General features: G+C 38.6%; 1 protein-coding gene across 5 annotated transcripts in view; it reads left to right on the forward strand.

Annotated features, from left to right (window-relative positions):
* The window catches only part of KIF24 (kinesin family member 24), a 61793-nt gene that overhangs the window by 11960 nt on the left and 24137 nt on the right, over positions 1 to 25696 (forward strand). For 2 of the 5 annotated variants that reach the window (XM_033437801.2, XM_004275094.3), the window contains exons 2-6: positions 7293 to 7940; positions 10984 to 11173; positions 16159 to 16256; positions 20037 to 20252; positions 23269 to 23356. In XM_033437801.2, the coding sequence (XP_033293692.1) occupies positions 7318 to 7940; positions 10984 to 11173; positions 16159 to 16256; positions 20037 to 20252; positions 23269 to 23356 (1215 nt within the window). In that variant the 5' untranslated portion in view covers positions 7293 to 7317. Of the gene's footprint in view, positions 1 to 7292; positions 7941 to 9537; positions 9646 to 10983; positions 11174 to 16158; positions 16257 to 20036; positions 20253 to 23268; positions 23357 to 25696 lie in introns of all 5 variants that reach the window. The other 3 variants (XM_033437799.2, XM_033437803.2, XM_033437802.2) reach the window with 3 other exon arrangements.

Below are 25696 nucleotides of genomic sequence, written 5' to 3' on the forward strand. Positions count from 1 at the left end.
CCCTCTTTCCCTAATGCCCAGGCCCTCTTTGCTTAAGACTTGCCAGGAATATGTAACCTTTAGCTGGATGTGGGACAAAGGGCAGCTACTTCTAAAACAGAGATATGTGTTTCTTGGAAGAAAGCTGATTTTAGGTTTTGGCCAGGAAATATACAAGATGAATCTCTCAAAGACTAAGGCAATTGATAGAAACACATGAAATATATAAAACCCATGAATTAATAATGAATTTGAACCTGCCTCGCCCCCTCAAAAAAAAGCAAAAGCAAAACCCCAAAAGAACTCATTGGACACCATCCAAAATAACTAGGGCACTACTACAACTTAACTCTGAAAATTAGAAATTAAAAGAAAGAATACTTTTATGCCCACCTTCATGTGCAAACTCTACTTTGGATAATCAAAGAGCCCTAGTTGTTGACAGAAAGTTTTTCTTTGTAGGAAAATTCCACAAAGAATGATAGATTCAGAAAATCACCATTTTGCAACCCCAGTGAAATAATTGAGGCAGGTAGCGATCAACAGAGGATGAAACCATTGGATTGATTGGTTGATGAGAGAACTTTACAATGAAGGAAATCAGTCTGCAATTTGCAGACATTTGTATGTATTCTGATGTGATGTATTATGAAGCACATGATAACACCTATGAAGTATTTTTGCCCCAAATGTGGAACTTGATTCTAATATAGGGTTGCCAGATTAAGCCAACACAAAACAGGACACTTAACGACTGTGCCACCAGGGAAGCCCCAACAGGGTTTTTAAAATAGAATTCTGGTATAACCAGACTAAATAAAATAGTTTATGTAAAGTACTTAAGCATAGTGCTTGGCATAAAATAAAACTTAGTAAATTTTAGTTTCATCAGATCATCAAGGTAGTATGACCATCAGCTGAAATAATGGGATTGGCCTTGTTATAAAAAATGTGTTTTTTTTAAACAGGGTATATTTATTTATATTTATTTATGTATTTTTGGCTGTGTTGGGTCTTTGTTGCTGTGCGCAGGCTTTCTCTAGTTGTGGCGAGCTTGCGGTGTGAGGGCTTCTCATTGCGGTGGCTTCTCCTGTTGTGGAGCACGGGCTCTAGGCATGCTGGCTTCGGTAGTTGCGGCACGTGGGCTCCAGGACACATGGGCTTTGTTGCTTCACAGCACGTGGGATCTTCCCGGACCAGGGATCGAACCCATGTCCCCTGCATTGGCAGGTGGATTCTTAACTACTGCACCACAGGGGAAATCCCTATATAAAATGCTTCTTTGACCTATATGAAGTATTCAGGGTGATATTGGTAAAGACATTGTATGTATTAGGCTCTTCTTGGTTGTAAGGACTCTGAGATTGTGTCCATTACCTTGGATGATGGGTCTTGTAGAGGGTTAGGAAATAGAAAAAATGGCTCCATAGCCACATAAGCAGGCTTAATGGAGTATTGTTTATATATTTTGATGTGGACCATTTTTAAAGTCTTTATTGAATTTGTTACAATATTGCTTCTGTTTTATGTTTTGGTTTTTTGGCCGTGAGGCATGTGGGATCTTAGCTCCCCAAGCAGGGATCAAACCCACCCCCCCTGCGTTGGAAGGTGAAGTCTTAACCACTGGACCGCCACGGAAGTCCCTTAATGGAGTCTTTTAATCATTTAGTTGCCTTAGGTAAAAAGTAGAAATGGTAGAACCTTTTGTCCTGTGTCCTATCTAAGCAAATTCTGTTCATTTGACAAATATTTGTTGCTAGCACAGTGCTAGGCTGGGTGGGATCGTATTCCTTTTCTCTTTAAGAATTCTCACTATAAAAAAAAAAAAAGCTCACTATAGTATAAGGCAGAGCCACCTTATCGTCTCTGGAACAAGGCTGGCAATAAATTAAAAAATAAAAAATATAAGTCTGTAATACATACCCTGTAAGTTTTACAATTAAAACACTATAGCTGGAAGAGAGAAATCACATCTCCCTGGGGTAATTCATCTATTCAGCAAACATTATAATAGTGTGGATTGTTTTTAATGGCTATAACAAACAGGTATGAAAATGCTTAAATTAAATAGAAAAGTAGATTTCAGTATAGTTATGAGTACAGTGTAAAAATAGTGCACTTAAAAGGCTGGGAGGTGGGGGGGAGGTGGACGAAATAGGTGAAAGGGACTGAGAGATACAGACCTCTGGTTATATAATAAAGTAGTCATGGGGATATAGTATACAGCGTAAGGAATATGGTCAATAATATTGTAAGAACTTTGAGGATAGATGGTTACTGGACTTATCATGGTAATCATTTCTTAACTTATGCAAATGTCAAATCATTATGTCATACACTTGAAACTAATATAATATTGTACATCAACCATATATTTTTTTAAAAGGCTAGAGGGAAAAACACCAAAATAGTAACAAGTAGTTGTATCAGATCAATTTGGGGAGATTGGGAAGAAGGGAAGTAGATAAAATTAAAAATATATTTTTTAAAATCAGTAATATAGTTACATAGTTTCACAATTTACAAAACAGCTCTTCTAGGTCTTGCTCTGGGTGATGGAGACAGCAGTGAAATAGAAATAACAATAGGAAAGGTAATAATAACTACCACATTTATTGGCATAAGTAGTCTCCTTCCCATGCTTACCTTCCACCAACTAGTCCCCCCACACCAGTATTATTACTTTCTTGTGCATCCTGTCAAAGATATTTTATGCCTGATAAGCGAATATATAGGTCTATTATAGATAAATTATCTCTTTCTCTTTAACAAATGATACCTTTACTATACAAACTGTTCTGTACCTTTAGTCGCTTAATATATTGTAGAGCTTTCTTTCTCTTCAGTAATATTTTGAGAGTTTATTCTTTATAGTTGCTACATAGTATTATGTTTAATGGAGTACCATAATTTATTTAACCAGTCTCTATTCCATTTCTTTGCTATTATATAAAGTGCAGCAATGAATAATTTTGTACCTATGTCATTTTATACTTGTACGTAGTATCTATAGGATATGTTCCTAGAAGTGGAATTGCTAGGACAGTGTATTTGCATTTGTAATTTTGATAGATATATCAATGGAGTACAATCATAATCACCTGGGGAAACCTTTTCAGTGTTCTTATGTCTGTTCCCCCTCAAGATCTGGGAGGGTTTTTTTGTTTTGTTTTCTTATGGATCTGGGATGGGCTCAGGTATCTATATTTTTTAAAGTTCCTGGGGTGATTCCAATGATTATCCCAGAAGAAGAGAGGGGCTAGACCTTTGTGAAATGAAATGTGGTACAAAGAAGCATATCTAATTTAAAAAAAAATTTTATTGGAGTATAGTTGATTTACAATGTTGTGTTAGTTTCTACTGTACAGCAAAGTGAATCAGTTATACATACACATATATCTACTCTTTTTTAGATTCTTTTCCCATATAGGTCATTACAGAGTATTGAGTAGAGTTCCCTGTGCTATACAGTAGGTCCTTATTAGTTATCTATTTTATATATAGGAAGCATATCCAATTTTAAAACAAAAGAACATAGGCTAACTATAGGGCTCAGAAAGGTACTATGCTGCCAATTTATGTAGAAGCATGCTGTTGGCTGCTATAATCTGCATGTGCAGATTACTGCTAACTCCGGTATCTTCCCCTCCCGTGATATTATGGGATATCCAAGCATCACAATATAAATATGTTGGTCTTGAAGGTACTGATTAAGGGATGCAATAGAAGCCATGATTATCAGAGTTGGATTGGGAAATGTTGGGTATGTCACTGAGGGAATAAGTATGTGAAATACAGGATCTTGTACAGCCTGTGGAAATTGAGAAGTCTGCATAGCACTTAACCTCTTCCCCTAGGTTAGGCTGAGCCAAGTAGGGAATATAACTTTTTAGAAATAACTTAAAACACACCGAAACATTGAAGGCTTATTCTTTTCTAGGTTCTGGGTGAGTAGCAGTAATACAGTAATAGTAATACAGAAATAACAATCTCAGTAGTGATAGCTACCAACACTTACTGGGTACTACGTACATACTGGGCATTATTGCTGATTAATACTTGCATTATTACAAGTATTTTCTCATTGAATCCTAACCCTAGAAACTGTGGGGACTATTGTATTTCCATTTTACAGTTGAGAAAAATGAGTTTCAGAGATGTTAAATAAGTAACTTGCTGAAGGTCACACATTTATTTTATAGGATTGTTTAGAGGTTAACAAAGTGCTTAGAACAGTGCTTGGTACATAATAAATGCTCAGTACATACCAGCTGCTATTATTGTTATTACTGAAGCACAGAGTAAATACCAGTTATCCCTTGCTAGGGCATGCCTCACAGAAGAAAAATGTAAATAGGGTTTTTCCAAGGAAAAACGGGTATTCCAGGTAGAAGACACTGTAGTAAAGGGATTGATTGGTGGCCTGGTTTAACTACTGCGTAGGGTGCTTGGTGGTAAAATGGTAGAAGAGGCTGAGATAAGAAAGAAGGCTTCATGGGGGTGAAGGGAAGCTATTGAGCTCTCTTGAAAGAATGGACATGGCTCATTTTAGTAGGCAGAGGGAGTTGGGAACATTTCAGGCAAAGATACAGCATTTAAAAAGGCATAGAAGCTGTCAGTGTTGCAGTTACCTACTGCTGTGTGGTAAACTACCCCAAAACTTAGTGGCTTGAAACAATTACTGTTTTATTTGCTCACATTTCTGGTCTCACCTGGGACCATCATATGGCTGCAGTCATCTGGTGGCGCCACTGGGGCTAAATAGTCTCAGATGGCTTCTCTAATATATCTGGCTTTGAATATGGCTGTTGGCTGGGTTTCTTCACATGACAGCAGAAGAGTCCCTAGAGAACAGTAGAAGCTGCAAGGGCTCTTGAGGACTAGGCATGGAAGTCACATAGTGTAATTTCCACCACATTGTGTTGGCCAAAACATGTCACAAAGCCAGCCTAGAGGCTTCCCTGGTGGAGCAGTGGTTGAGAATCTGCCTGCCAATGCAGGGGACACGGGGTCGAGCCCTGGTTTGGGAAGATCCCACATGCCATGGAGCGACTGGGCCCGTGAGCCACAATTACTGAGCCTGCGCGTCTGGAGCCTGTGCTCCGCAACAAGAGAGGCCGCGACAGTGAGAGGCCCGCGCACCGCGATGAAGAGTGGCCCCTGCTTGCCCCAACTAGAGAAAGCCCTCCCACAGAAACGAAGACCCAACACAGCCGTAAATAAATAAATAAATTAATTTTAAAAAATAGCCAGCCTAGATGCAACAGGAGAAATAAATTCCATCTCTTGATGGAAGGACCTGCAAAGAATTTGTGACTTTTTTTTTTTAATCTACCACAAATGGAAAAGGGCAGGATGAGTTTAGAATGTGTTACTTATTAGCCCCTTTGGCCTTTTCTTTAGCCTAAGTAGCATTTCCTCCAACATTTATTACACAGGGTCCTTTTTAAAAAAAAAAAAAAAATTACTTATTTGGTTGCATGGGGTCTTAGTTGTGGCTTGTGGGCTCCTTAGTTGCAACACATGGACTCCTTAGTTGTGGCATGCGAACTCTTCATTGCAGCAGGCATGTGGGATCTAGTTCCTTGACCAGGGATCGAACCCGGGCCCCTTTCTTTGGGAGTGCAGAGTCTTACCCACTGTGCCACCAGGGAAGTCCCAACGCAAGGTCCTTTAATCATCACTTTTACCTGGCCCTGACCTCTTTCTCTGTTTCTCCTAGAGTGAAGATAAAGTATAAATTAAAATGAAAAACAAAAAAGCTTTACCAAGAACTAACTAATAGAATTTTGAAAACTCTGAATTATTATTTTTTAAAATAAATAAATTTATTTATTTAATTTTGACTGCATTGGGTCTTCATTGCTGCGTGCGGGCTTTCTTTAGTTGTGGCTAGCAGAGCCTACTCTTCGTTGCGGCGCACGGGCTTCTCATTGCAGTGCCTTCTCTTTTTGCAGAGTACGGGCTCTAGGCGCGCAGGCTTCTGTAGTTGTGGCTGGTGGACTCTAGAGCACAGGCTCAGTAGTTGTGGCACATGGTCTTAGTTGCTCCGCGGCCTGTGGGATCTTCCCGGACCAGGGCTCAAACCCGTTTCCCCTGCATTGGCAGGCAGATTCTCAACCACTGCGCCACCAGGGAACGCCCCCAAAACTCTGAATTATTTTTAAAAAATTTTGAAGAGAAAATGTAGTTTACTTACTTTTGAATATTCTCTTGAACCTGATAAACAGTGATTAACTGTTAACAGTGATTAACAGGGATTAACTCATCAGGGAGTTCTCCAGGATTTTAATAATAGTCCAGGATTATGTGTTATTACCACATCATTTGTTAGTATTTAATTAAATAGCTTGGTGTTAAATTTTTTTAAGGATTTTACTGTATAACCATTTAAAATCTTGACCATAGTATTAATTGCCTAGGTAAATTCTTTTTTTTAATTAATAAATTAATTAATTTGGTTACACTGGGTCTTAGTTGTGGCAGGTGGGTTCCTTAGTTGTGGCATGCGAAATTTTTAGTTGCGGCATGCGTGTGGGATCTAGTTCCCTGACCAGGGATCAAACCCAGGTCCCCTGTATTGGGAGCACAGTCTTAACCACTGTGCCACCAGGGAAGTCCCCCTAGGTGAATTCTTTTATTTATGTTCTGTATAGATGGACATCTACAACCAGCTACCTTTTAGAGTAATCTGAAATCCTGAATTAGTAGGTTCTAAATTAATCATGTTTTTACCTCTTTATTCAACTAACTTCTGCCAATACTCAGCAAACACAAATGTGATTTCCTCTGAGTTATATTCATTTATGATCCTCTGTGGTCCACTATTTAATTCTGCTTTCCATTCTGAAAGAGCTCTTAACCTTTGTTCATTAATCATGGGAAACAGTTGTGCAACATGCCTTGACATTAAGTTGAACATCTAAAATTAGTCCTGTAACAATCAGCAGTTGGGAACAAGGTTTTAGTAGTTTGTGGTATATGTTAAGTAGACATTGCAAGGTTGGAAGGAATTCCCTAGAAATAAGTAAGTGACTTGTGTTATGTGTGTGTGCATGTACCTGTGTGTATACACAATTGAAAGTCTCTTTATTAAGCAGATGGACAAATTACATCTGTTACTACAAATGCATTATAAGCATCTTTATGCACTATGCTGTTTAATCATTTTAGAAGAAAAATATATTTATTGAAAACCTGGTATGCTAGAATGGATTTTTCTGGATGTTTCTTTTGTGGTTTTCAGTTTTTAAAGGAATAATTGTATTACATATACTATATTTCAAGTGAATGAATTTTTTTTTTCTCTTCAGAGTTTATAGAAACCCATTCACAAAAATGACATCCTGGTTATATGAATGTCTTTGTGAAGCTGAACTAGCACAGTATTATCCTCATTTTACTGCCCTTGGCCTTCAGAAAATAGATGAATTAGCCAATGTTACAATGAAGGACTACTCCAAATTGGGAGTCCATGACATGAACGACCGCAAACGTCTCTTCCAACTTATCAAAATCCTTAAGATTATGCAGGAAGAAGATAAAGCAGTCAGTAGCCCAGAGTATCCTCTACAGACAAGCAGTCTGTGCATCAAGCCTCAGAAATCTAGATCTGGCCCTCGAAGGCAACTGCATTTTGATTCTCCTGCTGACAACAAAGACAGAACTACCAGCAGCGATCAGTTTGAACTGTGCAATTTATCACATTTATCTGCAAGTGAACAAAAGTCTAGTTACCTAAAAGTACTAGAGCATTTGCTACCAGATGATTCCCAGTACTGTACAAAAACAAGAATTCTGAATGCCACAGCTGCTGATTCCTACCTACAAGAAGAAACTAACACTTCACTCTTTTCATCAAATCACTTTTCTCCAATACAGGGAGATTGTGATAGTCCCGTTATACGAAGAGTCTCTCATGTTTCAGGGTATAACTATGGAATCCCTCATTCCTATATCAGGTAATAACTTATTTTTTTCTTTTTTAATTTTGGAGGGAGGGTAGCCTTAGGCAAGGGCAGGCTTCTCCATGACCAGAGGAGACCAACTATTCCATATTTACAGAAAACGATAGTGAACAGCTTCTGCGGTGATAATGGAAGTAACTTGATAGGGCAAAATTAATGAAGAATTTGGACTTTCCAGATGATATTGTTCATATGCATCAAGCAGCTGCTACTTACCAGGGTCTGCTATTATTCTTATAGCAGACATATTTTTATTATTATAGTGCATGTAACATAATACATCTAATGCATCCATGAAGATAAAATATCAGTAGTTAACTAGCCTCTGCAGTGAAAAAAAAAATTACACAATCCACAGGATTTTTTTTTTAAGGCTATCAAATTCACTTCAGCCAGAAGGCATGAAGCTTAGTTAAAAACAGCTGTTTAATTCGACTAGTTGAATTAAATAGGTCTTTGGAGCAATTGATTTACCTGCACATATTGAAATATGGTCCTGATTTTGAGTGCTTTCTACAATTCCAGCCCTGGAAGGACAGATGATTTTGGTCATTTCAAAGAGTAAGACCCTTTTGATGGAGTTTAGAGTTTGGTTGTCAGAGTGACAGTGCTTTGAGTTAGGATTTGAAATAAGGTCCCTAAGAGGTGAAATATCAAGTAATCCCTAATACCAACCTTGGTATATGATAGAAAATACATTCTTTTAAAAATAATGTGTATTGTTTGTTTTGTTATTTTAAAAGTTATAGATGGTGAGTTGTAGAGAAATAAAATACATTCTTAAGCCACTTTTTTTAAAAAAAAATAAAGGCTATTATTCATACCTTAAAACAAAGTATTTACCTCTGGTCTTATATTGGCTAAGGTTTCAGAGGATTTCATAACCAACTAGTTCTTTTATTCTAAAAAAATAGAAGACCCAATTTTAAAGGTAAAAATGCCTTTAGTAATTTGAAATACATAAGTGAATTCGATAGTGTTTTTGGAAGAAAAAAAATTTTTTTTTTGGTTTGGTTTAGCAAAGCACAGAGCATATAGTACTGTTTTCTTCTTTCAGTTGTCAAAGGACTAGATTGTTCTATGATCATCAATGCCAGGATTGTTGCTGTCCTATTGGTGAGCTCAGTGGTGAAAGAACAAATAGTTTCTTGAATGTTAGTCTTTTACTGAAAAACACATAAAAATCTAAATTGGAATTATTTATAAATAGACTAAGATGTGACTTTGCATTATTTATTTAGATAGAATGGATATTTTAGTTTAAATATTGCTGTTTTATTTATTTGGCAAATATAAAGTACCACCTCTGCTTGCCCTGATCCTAGATATAAAGATAATTAGGATATCTGGAGACTCTCAGACTCATAGGGGGCAGGGTAAGTGGGAAGACAGGCAACCATATAGTGAGATAAGAGCTCTCACAGAGGTTTGTACGTGGCAAACCCAGAGCGAAAGCTATTCAATTGAGCTTTCTCACTTTATATCATTATTATCATACTCTTCCCATTCCTTTTTATATTAGAGAAATAGAGGTAAGAAAGTACATTTTCCCCAATAATTCTCAATATTGTCTTCTCACCCAAACCCTAAGTAGGAGCCAGAGTTTCAGAACCCTGAGAAACTCCCTCACCAACTTAAGGCTTCCTATTAGTGAGTCATCCCTGTCCAAAGAGCATTCTCTTTGGACACCTCAAATCAGGTAAGTTCAAAATAAATTACTGGACTCAGAACTTTAATAAAAGTCTAAGGCGTTTAGATAACTGGCTGCCCTGACTTATTTAAGATCTTGAACAGACCTAACTCTAGATGTATTAACTCTGCATGTCAAACAGATATATTTTATTTCTTCTAAGGAAGGTTGAGCAGTAAAACCAGAGCGTTTTAGAATACATTAAAACTTTTTTTTTCCCCCCTGGGGAATTCCTTGGCGGTCCAGTGGTTAGGACTCAGCGCTTTCACTGCTGGCCCAGGGTTCAGTCCCTGGTTGGGGAACTAAGATCTGCAAGCCATGCAGCATGGCCAAAAAAGAAAAAAAATTGTTCTTTTCTTATAAAAAAATCTAACATATGCAAAAGAAGAGAAAATAGAACAGTGAGCCCCCACATGCCCATCATTCACTTTCAATGATTGTCAAGATTTTGCCACACTTACTGTCAAAATGGTACATTTTTTTAGACGTCTACTCTACATTGGTTAAAAAAACAAAACATGCTTCAAAGGGCTTGAGTAGTCTTTTTTTTTTAATTGGTGTATAATTGCTTTATAATGTTGTGTTAGTTTCTGCTGTACAATGAAGTGAATCAGCTATATGTATACCTGTATCCCCTCCCTCTTGGACCTTCCTCCCACCCCCACCCCCCATCCCACCCATCTAGGTCATCACAGAGCACTGAGCTGAGCTTCCTGTGCTTCACAGCATGTTCCTAACCCAAGGAATATTGCCTCAATATTCTGGGTGTTAAGGTTGATGAGTTCACTGAAGTCAGCCAGAGAAGAAATGTATCTGAACAGAAAGATGAATTAGTGGTGAATTAGCACCAGTGGTGAATTAGCATCAGTCATAAAGGGAAGAGGAAATATAGGATCGTGTTCTAACAAATAAATATATATCAGGGTAGGCAAAAAGAGGATGCAAGAAAGCAAGACAAAGGGAGTACCAGAATATACCTGGGAGAAACAGGGGGAAAATACATTGAAACCTACCACCAAATTCAAGGTATTTAATAAACCCAGGTAGGATTAAAAAAAGAAATTAGATTGAATGGTCCAGAAAACAGTAAATGTACAATAATAACTGGATTGAAAGGAAGCAAGAAACCTGCTTTTGGGTGGGGTGGAGTAGAGAGGGAGATAGAAGTAATCAGGAGGATTTATAGCGAATAAAATAACTCAGTGTCAACACTTCAGTATGTAACATATTGTGTGTATATGTGTGTGTGCGTGTATTACACCTAATATGTAACAAAATGTACTGATACTTTGACCTCTTAAGTAGTTTTATCGTATTATTAAAAATTAAAGCCCACTTATATATCAGCCAGAACACCTCAGAGAAAGAGAATCCTTGGAATGAGATGGAGAAAATCAGAGTTTGTGTTCGAAAACGCCCTCTGGGCATGAGGGAGGTACGTCGTGGAGAAATTAATATTATTACTGTAGAAGACAAAGAAACTCTACTTGTTCATGAGAAGAAAGAAGCAGTTGACCTCACACAATATATTCTGCAGGTATGATGCTTTCCTTCTATGTTTGGAACTAACATTATCAAGTGTCAATTTTCTGTTTTTTGTTTGAGTAGCAGTACAAATTCTAAAATCCAGTTCTGGGTTTGGGTGCTGGCATTCATTCCTGATGTGACATTGCATTAAATCATTGATAAACCTTAGCCTTCATTTTTAAAAAATATAGCGCAGTGGGGGATACAAAAACGTAACTCCTCCACTCTTGTGCAATAGAGTTGCATCATTCAGTCACTTAACATGCTTTATGTGAACTTAATTACATATATTCAGTCAGAAAAGAGCGAATGAGGGAATAAAAAGAGTTTAAATAATGAACTGATGGTAAGCAGGGCCAGTCACTGAGCGTATGCACCAGAGCGACTATGAGATAGTCACACAGTCTCAGTTCTCTCCTGTCTCTCACAGTGTGAACTTCTCATTCTGCTGAGTGCGAGTCTGGAGTTTAATGATGGAGGGTATATTTTTGAGCAAAAAGACCCCAGATTGCCAGCCAACTGCTTATTTTGATTCTCACTTGTATTTGGGCCTAGGCTTAATTTGGTGGACATTGGGCTCCTGAACAGGCCACTTTGTACAAGGTAGATTGCAGTGAGTAAATATAACCCAGGGAAGTGATTTTACATCGAACATATAAGGGGTTAAATAAAACACTGTAGTTCAAAAACATTAAAAAATGTTCACTCCCTGCCAGAATGATCATGATGAGTCCAAGGACAAAGGGTTTGATACTGAAAGGAATTTATTCCTAGCTGACAGGTACCCTTGCGATAATTCCTTCAGTCTCTATAAAAGCAGCAAACCCCACAGATCGAAGATACCATAATTTAGGTACTCTTAAAATTATGAAGCAATTATGAATAATCTTAAACAGGGGATAATCCACCAGATGTTAAGATTTGGGAATTCAGAGTTTCTCTTATCTGAATCTGCCTCCATGTTCATATTATGTTCATTCTATTCTCTCTCTCGCTTCAAAACCCAGTGACTGGGAGTTCCTTGGTGGTCTAGTGGTTAGGATTTGGTGTTTTTCACTGCCGTGGCCTGGATTCATTCCCTGGTCAGGGAACTGAGATCCTGCAAGCCACGTGGTGCACAAAAACAAAACAAAACCCAGTGACAGGTAGAAAGAAAAAAAAAAAGTGGTGAGTAATCTGGTGTGCAAGCAATTCACCTTAGTCAGCTGAGATATTACTCTACTGGAATAAATCCTTTAACACTGATGCCAAATTGTTAATACTCTCCCCTCTTTAACACTTGCATTGTTCTTTTTTTTCTTTGCTTACCAAAATTGGCTTTCACAGTAACATTCAAAGCAATCTACTGTGTCTTTCTATGGGCACTAAATTACTAGGCCACTGTATAACCAGCCCACTCACTTTAACAGCCTTATTGATTGCTGGTCAATGCACAGTCTATTAGGTCTGGGTGGGAGGTATTTATATTGAAGATGGTCCAGATGACCAATTAGTTGTAATACTATCCAGTTCCATGGCTACTTATAGCCATGGTAATAGCCCTATCCAATCACCATCTACCCAAGACTGCCTTAATGATGCTTCTGTCGCAGTAATTCCCTCAAGGAGGCATCATCTTATCTTTTGTATTTTTCCATTATCCCAAAACACAATAACCTTACTTCTTTGTCATTGCCATTGGTCAATACTTATTGAATACCCATAGTTTCCTTAGCACTTTCTCTGCTGTTCGAACTTTGGACCTTCTCTCTCATAGGTCAAAGTCCTTACCTGTCAATGCTTATAATATACGTGTTGAGAGGCCTTTTTTCTCCCCCTTTTTCTTAAGTAGAAAGAAGAAAAGGGAGGTTCATAGCAAACATAGCAAATAAATATTGATACTAGATTCTTTGGGTTTTATCTTTAAACTTATTCAGGAATTCAAATAGGTTTATGTGTCCTTTAATTAAACATCTTACCCTTTCAAATCTTCTTTTGTTACTTATGTGATCATATACATATAGTGTGCTGTCCTACTTACCATTAAATTTTAGGATATCAACGTAATAAGTGAAAAAACAAGGAGACATATCTGTATGTGTTTCATTCCAATTTCTTAAAGAAAAAAAATATATATAGAGAAAAAAAGATGGTACTGAAATATATCAAAGTCAATAGTGGCCATCTCTAGTGGTAGTAAGATTTACAGATAATTTGATTTTCTTATCTGTTGTTATCCATGTTTAAAATCTTTTTATGCAATCAGCAGTGTTACTCTTATAAAAAAAAAAGTAAGAACTTTTGAATAGGATAGATTTACCTATTTCAAAATCAAAATGGTATGCAATGAAGAGTGTCTCTAGTCCCATTTCCTCCTTGAAGACAACCAGTATTACTTAAGTCGTTTTTTCCAGAGATATTCTCTAAAGACACTAATAACTTTTTTAAAAACTTCTTTAAAAAATAAACTATGCAACTCTGATCATATCAAAGCTGAAGTGAGTTGGGTTTTTTTTTGACCGCGCTGCACTGCTTGCAGGATCTCAATTCCCTGACCAGGGATTGAACCCAGGCCACGGCAGTGAAAGTCCAAATCCTAACCAGTAGGCCACCAGGGAACTGCCTAAAGTGAATGTTAATCCAACTTCATTGATAAAATATGATCAAATGAAAGCATATGTGATGCACATGAATTATAATAGTAATCTTGTATGTTTACATATCTTTCATGAAAGATTCATACAAAATTACTGGGAAAATCAGTACTTAAATCCTATTGGAAGGAAAGATACTCATTCCTTTAGTCAATACATGCTTTCAAAGGTGTTTATTCAAGAGCACTTATAGAAAGAGAAGAATAGCCATATACTCACGAAATAAAAGAAAACCCCCCAAAAATGTATACCCACATTTACTTCCGTTCATTTTTTTATTTTCCTGAGAAATGCCAAAAGTGCTTTTGACTTCGTACTTAACTATAAAAACCTACAGTGATATTTGAGCAAAGAATGGATTTGTCTCCTTGCTTAAAGACCAGTTATGAGTTAGATATAAATCATGTCCATTAAAGTCAGATTTTAGAAATATTTTTTACTCTTTATTATTGCCATTTTCAAGCTTAATCAAAAGTATAATGAACCCCCATCTACCTATGATCGAGCTAAAACAGAAACATTTAACTGTTCTTAAAATCAATCATATTTTTCAGAGCACTAAATGTTCACAGATCTCTTTATCATGCTGCACAGATCCATTTTTTTTCTCAATTCCTAACTTTTGGAGATTTTTTATTCTTTCTTTCTTTTTTTTGGTCATGCCGTGTGGCTTGCGGGATCTTAATTCCCTGACTGGGGATTGAACCCGTGCCCCCTGCAGTAGAAGCGTGGAGTCCTAGCCACTGGACCTCCAGAAAATTCCCTGGAAATTTTTTCTAATTGATAAATTTGACTTTGTGGACCCAATTTCTTTTCAGATGACCTAACAAATTTCCATTCTAATGTAATGGTACATGAAACAGAATTGAATTTGGGGTACAGTGACCCACGACAAGTTGGATCAAGTCCACTTTTCCAGACTTGCCCATTAAATTTTTTCTTAACTGAATATTTAGAGCAGGCCCAGAAGGTAGCAGAAGATAGGGCCTCATCTCTCATTCATTATGTGTAGACTGCCATTATTATGCTACAATCACACTTGAAATTATTAGGATTTCTTACTCAGATATAGTTGGGCTGCCAACATAGTGATCCTCTAAATTATGGAAATTATTACGGCTGCTGAAGTAATGCTTTCCAGACCCAATTTAATGGGATTTCCTATCTCTTTCAGATTACCATGGTTTTTCATTTGGGAGTCATCTTGGACTCCTTTCTCTCCCCAGCTATCACAACCAGTCATTGCCAAATTTCTTATGCATCCATTTCCTTTTTATTTCCATTGTCATTGTCTAATTTAGACCCTTCTTAACCTCACCACTGAATTACTAGTGTTCCTGTTTCCAATCCAGTCACAGTATTAAGCCAGATTAGTCTTCCAATAAAATGGCTCAGGTCATCCCTCTCCTTTGCACAGTTTTTTGTCTTTCCACTTTTACTGAATTAAATATAAGCATTCTACCCCTTCCCTTAAGGCTGGTGTCCCAAGACCCCTACAACATAGTCCTAACTCATTATTCTCACCTTCTATTTCACTTTTCTACCTGCCAAGATCCTATATGTCAAACACATTGAATCCTCCCTGTCCCCTAAAGATTCTTTGTGCTTTCCTGCTTTGACTCTTTGCTCATGTTTCCCCTGTGCGCAGAATACCTTCCCTGCCTCAGTCCCTACCTCTTAAATTCCTCTTCTTCCCCCATGGCCCATTCTTAGTACAAGCGTTTTCAGAATGTCTTTCCCAATCAGAGAGATTATGTTTTTCTTTTGAATTCCACATGTGCTTTATCTCTCAAATTTTTTCTACCTTGTGGTCATTTGTATACTTGTCCGGATTAACATCTTTAGGTTGTGGAGTAGGGTAATGGTAGGGTAATGTCTGTTTCTTTGGGCCCCTTGAAGTGCCTACTGCAATATACATGCTACCAGCTGAGCAATAAATATTTATGGAATTATAAATTAAGCTATGTAACCTATGGAATAAAGATCTTCCTCTAGAATTCCCCCCAAATTTCAAATATGCTGGCTCTAGGTGGGCTATGAGGATAATTTCCATAGAATTCAGTTCCTCTCCTAGACCTAAGGAAGATTGGCTCACTGTTGGACTCTTTAATTTACTTCCCTTAAGAGAGAACAAAAATTGTGTGGTTTAGTTTTTACATTGTGAGAACATGTCTACAGAGATCTCAAGTAAAAGAAGGCCCTGTCATTTGACAGTTAATGATTGCTTATTATCTCTAAGTTTGTCATGGACAATTACTATTAGTTAAAAATGTATTTGCGCTGTTATCGTGTGTTAACTAGAATAGTGATGAAGAAAATCAAGAAAGTGTCTCTTTCTATAAAAACCAAATTTCTTTTTCAGCATGTTTTTTATTTTGATGAAGTCTTTGATGAGGCGTGCACCAATCAAGATGTATACATGAAAACTACTCACCCACTCATTCAGCATATTTTCAATGGGTACGATAGATATTATTTGCTCCTCCTGCCTTTTATTTTCTATTTTCCATAAATTTTATTTCTTTATAAATGTTACTTATGTTTTTCAGTTATTTTGAATTAAACATGAAATTGTGTTTTGACCTAATGAATTTAAATTAGACTCTTCTGGAAAATTCAGTGTCTCTATTTATAGGATTCACAAGCATTTAGAAATATTCAGCAAAATTTCCATTTATACTGATGATATTGATTCTCTGTGCTTAGTGGAAAAATATAAGCTGTCAACAATATAAAAATATATATATATTTTTTTTTTAATTTATTTATTTTTTTGGTTGCACCGGGTCTTAGTTGCGGCAGGCAGCCTCCTTAGTTGCAGCTCACTGGCTCGCTAGTTGCAGCACATGGACTCCTTATTTGCGGCATGCGAACTCTTAGTTATGGCATGCACATGGGATCTAGTTTCCTGACCAGGGGTCATACCTGGGCCCCCTGCCTTGGGAGCACAGAGTTTTATGCACTGCACCACCAGGGAAGTCCCTGTCAACAATATTATTTTATCAAAGTCCTCAGAATAAGAAGGTGTAAGTGGTTGTAGTTAGTCTGAACTTTTGATAATAGGAATTATGTATTCTAGCTATAGTTTCATTTTAATTTTAAAATAATTATTCACACATAAACATTAAATGGGACAGAGTAGGTACTAGGGGCCTCTGTTGTATATTTAAAATGTAGTCAGGTACAGGTAGAAAATGTTGAACAGCCTGCTAGAGTAACTGATTTCAGAGTATTTTTACTTTTATTTTTTAAAATAACTTTTATAACTTTAAAAAGTTGAGGTATAATTTACATACATTAAGATGCACAGATCTTAAGAAGTACTCAGGTTTGATGAGTTTTGATAGTTGCACGTATCCAAGTAACCAATACCTGGAACAAGATATAGAACATTTCTATCGCCCCAGAAAGTTCTCTTGTGTCCCTTTTTAGTTAATCCTCCCACCTTCACCCCCAGGTCTTATATAACCACTGACTTGCTTTCTGTCACTATAGATTAGTTTTGCCTGTTCTAGAATGTCATAGAAACAGAATCATTACAATATATATCTTATGCCTGGCTCCTTTTGCATAGCATAATGATGGTTTTTTTAATAAATTTATTTTTATTTATTTTTGGCTGCATTGGGTCTTCATTGCTGCGCGCAGGCTTTCTCTAGTTGCAGCGAGTGAGGGCTACTCTTTGTTGCAGTGCACGGGCTTCTCATTGCAGTGGCTTCTCTTCTCTAGGGCTTCCCCTAGAGCATGGGCTCTAGGCTCACAGGATTCAGTAGTTGTGGCACACGGGCTTCAGTAGTTGTGGCACACGGGCTTAGTTGCTCCACGGCATGTGGGATCTTCCCAGACCAGGGCTCAAACCCGTGTCCCCTGCATTGGCAGGCGGATTCTTAACCACTGAACCACCAGGGAAGTCCCTAATTTTTTTTTTAATTTTTATTTATTTTTGGCTGTGTTGGGTATTCATTGCTGCCCTCTGGCTTTCTTTAGTTGCAGCGGGAGAGGTCTACTCTTCGTTGTAGTGCGTGGGCTTCTCATTGCAGTGGCTTCTCTTTTTGCAGCGCGTGGGCTCTAGGGCACACGGGCTTCAGTAGTTGTGGCTCGTGGGCTCTAAAGTTCAGGCTCAGTAGTTGTGGCGCACAGGCTTAGTTGCTCTATGGCATGTGGGATCTTCCTGGACCAGGGATCAAACCCATGTCCCCTGCATTGGCAGGCGGATTCTTAACCACTGCGCCACCAGGGAAATCCCTGTGTTGTCTTTATTGTTGTTGTGTAGAAGTTACTTTTTTTTTTTTCCATGAGCAGGTTAAACTGAAGTCTCTGGGGACTTCCCTGGTGGTCCAGTGGGTAAGACTCCACACTTGCAACAGCGGGAGCCTGGGTTCGATCCCTGCTCGGGGAACTAGATCCTGTACACATGCTGCAGCTAAGAGTTTGCATGCCACAACTAAGAGTTTGCATGCCGCAACTAAGAAGACCGCATGCCACAACTAAGAAGTCCACATGCTGCAACTAAGAAGTCTGCATGCCACAAGTAAAAGATCCCTCATGCCGCAACTAAGACCCAGTGCAGCCAAAATAAATTAATTAATTAAAATAAATTTTTTAAAAAAGTGAAATCTCTTTCAGGTTCAATTCCTATGCACCAAATTTAGGGAGTGCTTTTTTAGAGAGCAAGTTTCTAAAATAAGTTAGAATGTTAAGACACTAGTAAAAAGAGAATTGCAAGTTAGGTGAAATTATTAGGTTAGTTCTTGTAAAGTATAATAAGAGCTTTCTTCATCTGTTTGTTTTTTTTAAAGTTCATCACTAAAATGTTCAGAAGATAAGGTGGATATTATTCTTTATTATTCTCATTTTGCTAGCTCTTCTTCAGTGTGTTCAAATTTTCCTCTTGTAATTCTTTTCCTAACTGTGTCTGCCAGTGTATTCAAGTGCCCACACTGCTGAGAGCCATGGTTTAAAACACAAGGAGTAAACCGGTCTCTGCTTCTTAACAGCTTAAATCTGATTAACTCCCATCTCTTGATTCTCACACTTCCATGGTTACTTTGCTCTTGTCATATCATTCTTTCTTTGGTTTCTATCTGGCTTCATGTCCTTCTATGTATTCTTCCCTCTGCCCACCTCCAGCCTCCCTCCCCTGTGTCCATACATAGAATTTTTTTCTTGCTGCAAGTAGCTACTTTTATCATTAATCCATGTGATTCCTGTTCAATAGTCTGCAATAGCTACTGACTGCATAACGTTATGTTCACTCTCTACTTAGTACTACATAGTACTAGGGCTACATAGTACGTAGGACCTCACAGTACTCAGGTGATCTTGGCCTCATCTCCTCCTAAAACATACTTTGGCTGGCAGGTTGGCCTCCCAACTCTTCTGTCCATCTCTTATTTTGCATTTTTTCACACTCATACAGGTTGTGTGTACATGCACATATCCACATGCAAGAATAGTGACTCCCACTTAGAATCATAGGACATCAGGGCTAGAAAGGATCTTGGAAATCAAGTAGTCCAGTAACTTATCAATGAAAGTGAAAACTGAGGCCCTAAGATCTCTTTTCTGAGTCCTTCAAATATTTTACTTAAGTTGATTTTACCTCTGTCTAAACTTCCTTAGTATTCATATGAGTGGTCACTACCATCCTGTTTATCGTATGATCTTCTATTATTTATTGTATTTAATTCTCAATTCTTTCACCAAACTTATCTTTCAGGATTAACACAATTTTTTTTTTCTCTAGGATCCTCTAAAGCACCTAACATGAGGTCTTTGTTTCCTTATTTTCTAGAGTTGTCTTATGGTCTTACCAGTTCCATAAAAAATTCCTAGTAAAAAAATCTCACGTACTGCTTTGAGAATTTTTTTCCTCCTCCCTTGTTTTTATGATGTAAAGCCCTCTTCTTCTTAAAGGGCTCTATATTTTCTAGCTGAATTTTGTCAAGGATTCTTTTTCCACCTGACTTTTGTCATTTAAAAATCTGTGTGTAGGGCTCCCCTGGTGGCGCAGTGGTTGAGAGTCCGCCTGCTGATGCAGGGGACATGGGTTCGTACCCCGGTCCGGGAGGATCCCACATGCCGCGGAGCCACTGAGCCTGTGCGTCCGGAGCCTGTGCTCCGCAATGGGAGAGGCCACAGCAGTGAGAAGCCCGCATACCACCAAAAAAAAAAAAATCTGTGTGTAGATTAGCATTTCTCTTAATATTTAAAAGTAAATACAAATGATTCTTCCCCCAGAGGCAATGCCACTTGCTTCGCATATGGACAGACAGGAGCCGGAAAGACCTATACCATGATAGGAACTCATCAGAACCCAGGACTGTATGCTCTGGCTGCCAAAGATATCTTCAGACAACTAGAAGTGTCCCAGCCAAGAAGGCACTGTTTTGTGTGGATCAGCTTCTATGAAATCTACTGTGGACAGCTTTATGACCTCCTAAATAGAAGAAAAAGGTATTGGATATGAGTAGGAAACTGTAAATCTGTTCTTTATTGTTTTAAGCCAGAGTCCCACTGAATCATGGGATTTAATCAGAGGCTTTGGTACACTAATGCCCTTTTGTGAAATGAGAGTCTCCTGAATCAGATGCATATTTTTTTCAAACTGTCAGTTCAGCTAAAGAAGAATATAAATTAGCCTTCCATTAGTATTTTTTAAGTGATCAATATCCTAATGCTCATCAAAAAAACTATATCCCTTTTATTTTGGTCGGTGAAAAAGATTATAATTTCAGGAAGTCAGGAAAGCAACATATACTTAAATCCCTTCCTATTCTTTTGACCTATTGTTGCACTGGAAGAACTATAATGTTTCCCACTTCCTCTTGTTTTTCTTCTCAATAATCTTAGGGTAAACTTAATGATAGTTTTCTGATATCAGTAAAAAGAAAAGAAAATCTTTTCTTCACATTAACTCTTATAAGGCTTAACCTATTGCCCTTGCCACATAATACAATACTTTGGAAATGTATTCATTCAGTAACTGATTTTAAATCCCTATTGTATTTTTCTGGCATAACGTTTTGTTTAGGTTGAAACAGATGATTTTAACTGAGTAGGAGGCCACAAAGTTGTGGAGGTATCAACTGACTGGGAGAACAGGGAGGAGAGAGAGGGAACAGGGGAAGTGGAAGGATAAGAGGTTGTCAGGACAGAATTAACCAGACCTGAGACATGTTGGGAGCAGCCACACCAGGTGAAGAGGAGTGAGTTGAGGCTGAGCATGGTGGAAGTCTGGGGAAACCAAATCAGTGAAAGAAACTAGCCCCCAGCAAAGATACCTAAGCCCCTACAGAGCTGTCCAAAAGATCGTGCAAGTTTCGTGTGCTCCAGGAAAGCACTGGAATGGGGAGTAGGGGTGGAGGAGCAGCTCCGGTTCATGGAGAGCATTGATAGGGCGGCCCCCCGTCATAGAGGGGCACTAGAGTATTGAGTAGCATAACTGGAGAAGTCACTGGAGTGGGCTTAGGCAGGCCACCATCTTATGGACTATTTCAACAAAAGGGACCTTCAGTATGCCACAATTCAGAGAATGTACAGGTGTTGGGGGTTCAGACATGACACAATTGCCAGATAAAGAAGGGTGCTACTTTGGGGTTGCTTTGGGGAAGACTTGCTTTTCTTTTCTACTCTCTCTGTGTTGGTTTTGAAGCCTCAAGTTAGCTCCATCACAGCTTCTCTTTCAAGCCTCAATACCCTTATTAGGAGCCCTTTCCAGTCAGAATGGCCACTTCCTTTAAAGAACAGTTAGCATGAAAATAAAAGCCACTGTTGTGTGTGTGTGCACACGTCTGTGTGTGTGCGCGCGTTTTGTTTCTTTGTGTGAAGGGACAGTCAGGATATCCAGCTGTTTTCGAGTGCAGTTCTTTAGTGAATGACCTCAATATACTGTCCTGTTATTTCTACATTCTTTAATTATAGCCAAGGGGATGGGAATATGCTAACTCCTGGGTTTAAAGCTTCTCTAGGGCTCACTAGGGAATACCCACACTTATTCTCCAAGTGTCTTGAGCTGTGGGATTTTTTTTTTTTTATGTCTCTGGTTAATTGGCTAATATCTCTTTATTTCCTGCTTTTCTGAGACTTCTGAAATGTCCTGCTCCATTGATAATACTCTTTCTTGTTTGCCTAGAGCTGTTATGACTTATCTTGTTGTTTTTAAAATAAAATATATTTTCTATAAGAGGGGCTTTGTCAAAGGTAGATAGAAGTATATGTGCTCAGTCTACCTCTTAAACTAGAAACCAAAGTTTAAAGATCTTAAAATTAACTCTTTAAAGTAGAAGATAAGTTGTCTTTATCTTTGCATAAAAAGTGATAAAAATATACTTCTTTCTTCTATGATTTAAAAATACAGTAGTGCATTTTAGGCTATTCATTAGGAACTTTTCTGGGGCCTGGGAAGTATGTTCAGGAGTGATGTGAAGGCTCTGAAAGCTAGATCTTTCTTTTATTCCAGAAGCCTAACTGTTCCAATAGAGTTGTCTTCTGAGAGATCAAGGGCATTGGTGAGGCTGTTTTCCTATCCTTCTGTAAAAATTTGGAAACTTGGGGTAAGGTTTAGATGGAGAAAAAAATTTTTTGAGAAAATCTTTTTTTGGCTGTGAAGTGAAACTCCATTATTTTATTTTACTTTATTTTATTTTATTTGGCAGTCAGTATCTTATTAAGGGAGAAAATAATCTTAGAGTCTTTGATAGATTCAATACATGCCCCTTGGTGGATCTGGTTCAGTGATGATGGTAGACCGTAACCATTCATTTTGTTACACGCAGGCCTGAGACTTTCAGGTGCAACACCAGCTCTTCCTTGCTTCCTTAGAAAATGTATCAGGACTCCTTATGTTGCAAGTATTTAGTAAAATAAGACCCCACTCTTACTGGCTTATGCATTTAGGGAAGCCATTGGCTCATATAACTAGAAAGCCTAGAGGACAGTCAAGCCTTAGGGTCTTTATACTCTAGCAGTTCAGTGATGTTATAGAGACCCGGTTTCTTTGTATCTCTCTGCTCTACCTTCCATTGTATTAGCATCATTCCAAAACTGTCTCTTTTGTGGATGTAGAATGGCTGCCACTGCTCCCAGGGCCACATGCTTTCACTTCTAGAGAGAAAAAGAGAGCACCTAACAACCAGAGACTAGGACTTTATTTTGATGGGACCAGCGAAGTTCCCATATCCACTCCTGAACCAGTCACTGTAGCCAGAAATACACCATCCATTGATTGGCATAGGTCTGGCTTAAATGCTCATTCTATTCATTGTAGCCAAAGATGCTGATTTGTTTAAAACAATCAAAGACTGCCTCTGAAGCCTGGGGCTGGGATCAGGAGGTGTGGGGGGTGGTGAGGAGAATGCATATCGATCCCACACAAACAGCAAAACTTCTACTTAATGGGGAGTGGTGGGTTGGGTTCTGGGGAGTCTGTTACTGAAGCTCTGCCAAACCAACCATGTTCTTGCATCCACAGGCTCTTCGCAAGAGAAGATAGCAAGCATGTGGTACAGATAGTGGGACTGCGAGAACTTCAGGTGGATAGTGTGGAGCTTCTCTTAGAGGTAATTCTTCCTCCTTTACTACCCCACTGTAGCAGCCTAAGTACCAGGGAAGACTTCATTTTGCTATCTCCTAAATATAATGGACTCAGGTTTAGGCAAAGGGCGATGACAAACATACCATTTCACACTTATAAAATATGAATCCTCCTCTGAGAGGTTGGCTCCTTTCTCTACAAGGTTGTTGTCTCAGTGCCTTGATAGTGGGAAGTAAGGCATGTGGGAGAGCCTAATGCATGAGAGGATACTTTTGAGCCAGTTTCAAAAGCTGCTAATGTGTATTTTTATGGTAGTGGGCTCTGGTAAAGGCTGCTGGAGAGAAATATTCTATTTTCAATAAAAATTTTAATGGGTAATACCTTCACATGGATTCAAAATTCAGAAAGTACAATGAAAATATTCCTTCCATTCCCTTTTCCTGAGGCAACTAATATATTTTTTAGTTTTTTGTGTATCATTCCAAAGGTATTTTAAAATCTGCTTTTTTCACCCTTTTAAAATATGTAATTTAGTGATTTTTTTTTAGTATTTTCAGAAAGTTGTACAGCTATCACCACTATCAAATTCCAGAATATTTTCATCACACCAAAATGAAACCCTGTACCATTAACAGTTAACTCTTTATTTCCCCTGTGCCTGGTGCCTGACAACCACTAATTTCTATCTCTTTGGATTTACCTATTCTGGCCATATCATATAAATGTAATCACACAATATGCAACATTTTGTCTCTGCATTCTTTCACTTAGCATAATGTTTTCAAGGTTCATCCATGTTGTTGAATGTATCAGTATTTCATTCCTTTTTATGGCGGAATAATATTCTGTTGTATGTATATACCATATTTTATTCATCAGTTGATGGGCATGTGGGTTGTTTCAACCTTTTGGCTATTATGAATAATGCTGCTATGAACATTCAGGTACAGGTTTTTGTATGGACGTACGTTTTCAGTTTTCTTGAGTATATGCCTAGGAGTGGAATTGCTGAGTCACTTTTTGGGGAACTGCCAAACTGTTTTCTAAAGTGGCTGCACCATTTTATATTCCCACCAGCAATGTATGAAGATGGGTATTATTTTAAAAGCTCCCAAGGTTATTCTAACATGCAGCCATCATAGTCATGCTAGTATATCCAACAAGCCTGGCTAGAGTCAAAGGGAGAGGGCTCGAAGGACAGGCTGGGTACTTGACAATACCCACCTTTAGAACAGCTTCACAGTACATCCCTCCAGGGACTTGGGTGTGTGAAATGGTGAGGTGGCCCACCATTAATACGTGTCTTTTTCTAACAGTTTCTTTTTTTTTTGCGGTACGCGGGCCTCTCACTGCTGTGGCCTCTCCCGTTGCGGAGCACAGGCTCCAGATGTGCAGGCCCAGCGGCCATGGCTCACGGGCCCAGCCGCTCCTCGGCATGTGGGATCTTCCCGGACCGGGGCATGAGCCCATGTCCCCTGCATCGGCAGGCAGACTCTCAACCACTGCGCCGCCAGGGAAGCCCTCTAACAGTTTCTTTTTCTTGGGACAAATAGGTAAATTTTGTTTAAGGGCTGGAACCTTGTATTTATGTGATTATCAGATTCCTGAATCCTGGTATCCAAAATCCAAGGATGGCACCTTAGTGTGGCTGTTCTAGGCAGGCACCTAAGAGCCCCTTTCTAGTGACTGCAAAGGCAGGCACAGAACAGAGGTGTGTGGGACATGTTGAAGGGTTCTTCCGAGGCTGTTGACCATTCTTAACCTGTCCAGAGCTCCCTCCACTGCAGAGTCCTGAGGAAATTGTTTCTTACACACCTATTCCCTGTGGTCCTCTTGCTGCTACCTCCCCTAGTCGTTCCTTCATTTGGCTGGGAGTTTCAGGAGAGTTGGTCCTCATGATGCTGTTGTCCTTGGAAATTAGACCAATTGAATGGGAAATGATCAAACACTAAAAAGAAGTCCCTTTTCCTTGGCTATGGGTCATAACTATGTTAGTGGGCAATCTGGTGTCAAATCACTCTCACCCTGGAAGAGTTTATGGCACTGCTCTATCCTAAGGTGTGTTTTCTAAGACAAGCAGAAGTTTCTTGTTAGTGGACATATTATTGCCATTGATACCCTCAGTCTGTAATACATACGAGGTTGTACAAGAAGGAAGCCAGCTGAGATCAAGGTGGAAAGTTGATATAAATTATGGATATCTGACATGGTTACCCTCATAAACATTTACTGACTTGAAACAACAGCACTTGCCAACTCAGGTGTCACACTTTCACTCTCTCTCAGGTGTCACCATTCACGCTCACTCAGGTATCACCTATGTGTTTGCTCAAGTGTCACCCTCAGGTGTCATCTTCATGTATGT

The sequence above is a fragment of the Orcinus orca genome, chromosome 6, assembly GCF_937001465.1.
Source record: "Orcinus orca chromosome 6, mOrcOrc1.1, whole genome shotgun sequence".
In the NCBI taxonomy this organism is placed as follows: domain Eukaryota; kingdom Metazoa; phylum Chordata; class Mammalia; order Artiodactyla; family Delphinidae; genus Orcinus; species Orcinus orca.